Source organism: Neofelis nebulosa, chromosome X (assembly GCF_028018385.1).
Source record: "Neofelis nebulosa isolate mNeoNeb1 chromosome X, mNeoNeb1.pri, whole genome shotgun sequence".
NCBI classification, from domain to species: domain Eukaryota; kingdom Metazoa; phylum Chordata; class Mammalia; order Carnivora; family Felidae; genus Neofelis; species Neofelis nebulosa.
The window spans coordinates 86,422,991-86,427,921 of record NC_080800.1 but is presented as its reverse complement, the minus strand read 5'-3'; the positions used below and the strand labels follow the sequence as shown (position 1 = coordinate 86,427,921).

The 4,931-nt window shown below is 42.5% G+C and overlaps 1 protein-coding gene across 1 annotated transcript; it reads left to right on the top strand.

Moving 5' to 3' along the window:
• The first annotated feature begins 905 nt into the window (after positions 1-905).
• Positions 906-4,726, top strand: SERPINA7 (serpin family A member 7). The gene is given in 5 exon segments (XM_058714515.1): positions 906-1,293; positions 1,296-1,517; positions 2,583-2,856; positions 3,814-3,979; positions 4,499-4,726. Coding segments are annotated over 5 exon segments (1,263 nt in total). The 3' UTR covers positions 4,712-4,726.
• Positions 4,727-4,931: the final 205 nt, after the last annotated feature.

Here is a 4,931-nt window from a genome sequence, read left to right as displayed (position 1 = left end):
ATAATACTGATGGTGAGAGAGATCTAAAATGCAAAAAGTTAGGGGTGCTTGGATGGCTCAGTCCGTTGAGCGTCCGACTTCAGCTCAAGTCATGATCTCGTGGTCTGTGAGTTCGAGCCCCACATCCGGCTCTGTGCTGACAGCTCAGAGCCTGGAACCTGCTTCGGATTCTGTCTCTCTCTCTCTCTGCCCCTCCCCTGCTCATGCTCTGTCTCTCTCTCTCTCTGTCAAAAATAAGTAAACATTTAAAAAAACATTTAAAAATGCAAAAAGTTATAGTTTCATCTTTCTGTTGTTTGAAAATAGTTCTGTGGCTTCTGTGCATTGCATGAATGCTTTAATTTCAGCTCATGACCTTGTATATGGCTCCATAAACCTTCCACCGCAACTAAATATATCTTGTGAAAATTATTCTCCTTTGTATGTTATCCAAAGGAAAGTACAGATGTTCTCTCATCTCATCTCTTAAAGATTTTATCTTAAGAAAAATACCAAATTATCCAAAATTCTAATCTACAAAAAATAACAGAGAGGTTTTGCTAGTTTTATCAAGATGCCTCCCTCTGTAAAAGGCTGCCTCTGGATGAAATAAAAAATAATTTAATTTTCATAAATGTAATTTACTCACAGAGTTTTCATATGTTGCTATTACATTTGAAAGACAGCCCATGCCATTTATGGCTCCAGAAAGCCACTTTTTCTACTCCTTGTCCCTATTAGATGGGTCTTCAGTTTTTCAGAGGAGATAGGCCTCCACACAGTCCCTGGTGAGCACACCATTAAATATTTTCTATTGTTTTACTAATTATAATGGGCAATTATGTTTCTGGATCAGAGTTTTCATCCAGCTAAGATCCCCCAATGGTTCTCTCACCTCATCTCTTATAGATTACCTTCCTTCCAAAATGCCACTGTTCCTCTATCTGGTGCTCTTGGTACTTGGGCTTCACTGTGCACCACCTAACAGATCTGAAAGCAAATTAACCACCTGCAATTCCTCCCAACAAAATGCCACTTTTTATAAGATGTCATCCATCAATGCCGACTTTGCATTTAACCTGTACCTGAGGTTCACTGTGGAGACCCCAGATCAGAACACCTTCTTTTCCGCTGTGAGCATTTCTGCAGCTTTGGCCATGCTCTGCCTTGGGGCCTGCCACAACACCCAAACTCAAATCATCGACAGCTTGGGGTTTAACCTCACAGACATCCCAATGGCAGAGATCCAGCAGGGCTTCTGGCACCTGATCTGTTCATTGAATTTTCCAAAGAAGGAATTAAAATTACAAGTGGGAAATTCATTGGGAAACAGCTGAAGCCACTTGCACAGTTTTTGGATGATGTCAAGAGCCTCTATGAGACTGAGGTCTTTTCCACCGACTTCTCCAATGTTTCTGCAGCCCAGAAGGAGATCAACAGTCATGTGGGGAAGCAAACCAAAGGGAAAGTTGTAGGCCTCATTGAAGACCTCAAACCAAACACCATCATGGTCCTGGTGAACTATATTCACTTTAAAGGTAAGTCTCTAAGATTTGCATTTGTAGGTCAGTGTTCCAATAATCTGGTGGGGCACTCTGGAGAGCTCATGGTCTCTTCTCACTAGCATCAGTAGGTGTGCCACATATCACAGTGACCTGCTCCACTGGACATGGCTGTGTGTAGTTTTGGATCTTCCAGGAGTGACACAAAGCTCTGTGGATGAACTCAGGAAATTTCTAGGGAAAGGGTAGTTTCAGAGAGGTGAGTGACAATGGTATGAACATCGTGCTCACCTCTAGCTGGAAAATCATGGTTTCCAAAAGATCTGGTGAGGTTGGACAAACTTGCACTTAGAAGGTAAATAGACTTGGGTTTAAACCCTACTGTGACCCTCACTTGCTGTGCATTCTTGGGCATGTTACATAAATATTTCTGTCATGTACAATGCACCCACTATGTGCCAAGCACCATGCTACATGTATGGTTTGCACACACTGTCTCATCTAATCATTAAAAGGGCCTAAGTTCACAGTTAATGAGTTTCAGAGTTGGTACTCCCACCCAGGTTTGTCTGATTCTAAAGCTCGTGCTTGTAACAATAAGAAACATGTGACTCTTTTCTGAAGGTCTGTGCCCAAATGATTTCTCCTGGTTCTACAGCACATGTCAGCCACATTTGGTGGAGGAGTGAACAATTCTTGGCCACAAACCACACACTTATAGACAGATAAAATGGCAGAATAGATCTGTTGTCTCATTTCACCCTGTGTGTTGGATGTGCTTATACCTTTTTACAGAAGAAGAAACTGTGGCTCTCATGGGTTTAGTGTAAGTATAGTGTTTTTGAACACAGGTTCAACAGCTGTTGAGCATGGAGTCCAACAGCCCTGGGTGTGACTCCTGGTTCTGCCATGGGCTAGCTGGGAGACCATGTAAAGTCACTTTCTCTCCCTGGTCCTCAGTTAATCACTTGTAAAACTGGTTGACAATAAGTACTTACCTATGTGGTGGTCTTAAGTACCAGATAAGATGACTGATGTAAAAAGTCACATTGGCATTAGTACTGGTTTATAAAAAGAACTCTTTTCTTTCTGTATTTTAAGCCCAGTGGGAAAATCCTTTTGATCCATCCAAGACAGAAGAGGGCTCCAGCTTCTCAGTGGACAAGAACACAATGGTGCAAGGGCCCATGATGCACCAGATGGAACAATACTATCACCTGGTGGATACAGAGCTGAACTGCACAGTGCTTCAAATGGACTACAGCAAGAATGCTCTGGCACTCTTTGTCCTTCCCAAGGAGGGTCAGGTGGAGTGGGTAGAAGGGGCCATGTCATCTGAAACACTGAAGAAGTGGAACCATTTGCTGCAGAAGGGGTAAACATCTTAGATGATGTGAGAAGTGGAGGGTGGGCATAATCTTACAGGTGAAACAGAATTCAACAGAAACCCAGAGGTAGAAGACTTACCCTGAACCACTTAACAGCTGTGTGATGACTACAAAAGTATACCTAGATCATACTCTGTCAGTCCTTTTACCAAGCACTTTCATACTTCATTTAATTTAAGCACATCAACAAACCTGCAAAGGAGATAATATCATAGGAATTTTCAAATGAGGAGTCAGGACTAGAAAGAGAAAATAAACTCTCCAAAGCCAGTTAGCTAGTAAATTGACGTCTTCCCAGAAACCAGCTAGAGCTTAGAGGGTGGGTAGGATTTTGACATTAAGAAGTAGGTGGGGGGAGGCACCTGGGTGGCTCAGTTGGTTAAGTGTTCGACTTCAGCTCGGGTCATGATCTCACAGCTCATGAGTTTGAGCCCCGCATCGGGCTCTGTACTAACAGCTCAGAGCCTGGAGCCTGCTTTCGATTCTGTGTCTCCCTCTTTCTCTGCCCCTTCCCTGCTCATGCTCTGTCTCTGTCTCAAAAATAAATAAACATAAAAAAATTAAAACAAAGAAGTAGGTGGGAAGCCAGACTGGGTTGGGAGTACTAAAGGGAAAACCATGAAAATTTCCAGGTGCTACCAATTGACATTTATGCCACTGGCTCCCCAAAGTTGTCCAACACCCCAGAGATGTTTCTTTTTGATTATAAATGAGTCACATCTTCCTACTTCCAGTGCTGTAATCCAACATTGGCTGAACCAGAGCTCATTTATTCCAGGATGACTTCTAAGATTTTGAAACCATGTATTGACCTGAATAACAACAGTTGACAATACCTAGGGGAGGAGCATATCCTAATATAATACAATGGTGTCAGACATAGGAAGGGAATGAGGAGCTTGGTGTGCTGATAGCCATGTGTTACCTCTCCCTTCCCCCCACAGGTGGATTGACTTGTTTGTTCCAAAGTTTTCCATTTTTGCCACATATGACCTTGAAGCCATCCCTCTGAATATGGGCATCCATGATGCCTTTGCGGATAATGCCAATTTTCTTGGACTCACAGGGGACAGTGGTCTGCAACTTTCCAATATAAGTTGGTAGATTGGAGTCCCCTGAAGGTATCAGCTGGAAAGGCCATTGAAAGTCAGTTAATTCAATTATCTCATTTTATTAATGATGATTCTTAAAACCAGAGAGGAAGAATGATTCTTCCTATGCCAGATTCACTCCAGAGTCATTCTCATTACACCCAAACAAGTCACTGTGACAGTTACTTTCATTCCTGACCTTCATGTCCTAAAACTATTCTGATAGAAGAAATTAATGATAAGAATTAATTCTGGTGAGATAGAGTTCTGGAAGAGGTGGCAGTGGAAGAGGAAACCATAAGAAGTGATTTCTAGAGGCAGAAAGCCATGGAAAAAGAGGTGGCTCCCTGACAGCTAGCTCTAAAACCACCAGATTCATTAACTATACTTATCCAATTAGCCTTCATATTCAAGCACCATCAACAGTGTGATAAAGGGGTAACTCTGCCTTTCCCTTTCCTTTCTTGCTTCCAAACTGTTCCAAAGACATTTTCTGTTACTTGGGATCAGCAGTGTTTGTTGCCCCCCTTCCCCACAGGCTGTCCACAAGGCTGTGCTGCACATTGGTGAAAAGGGAACTGAAGCTGTACTTGTCCCTGAAGTCAGATTCCTGGATCAGCCTGAGATAACTCTCCTTCACCCTATCATCCAATTTGATAGATCCTTTCTGTTATTGCTTTTGGAGAAAAGCACCAGGAGCATCCTCTTTCTGGGGAAAGTTGTGGACCCAACAGAAGTAATTGGGAAATAGGCTGTTGGCTAATTGCATGTGCTTGTTACAATAATAAACAAACAAACAAAACAAACAAATGGTATGGCCTGATGTGATTGGTGTGGGCTTGGATGTGCTTTCCTTTATGCAAGAATGAAGATTGGACCCTATCCAAACTGTACTGGGTGTGAAATAGGCCACTCCAGTAACCAAATATTCAGATACTCAGTGACTCATTACCCAAAGCACAAAAAGGTAC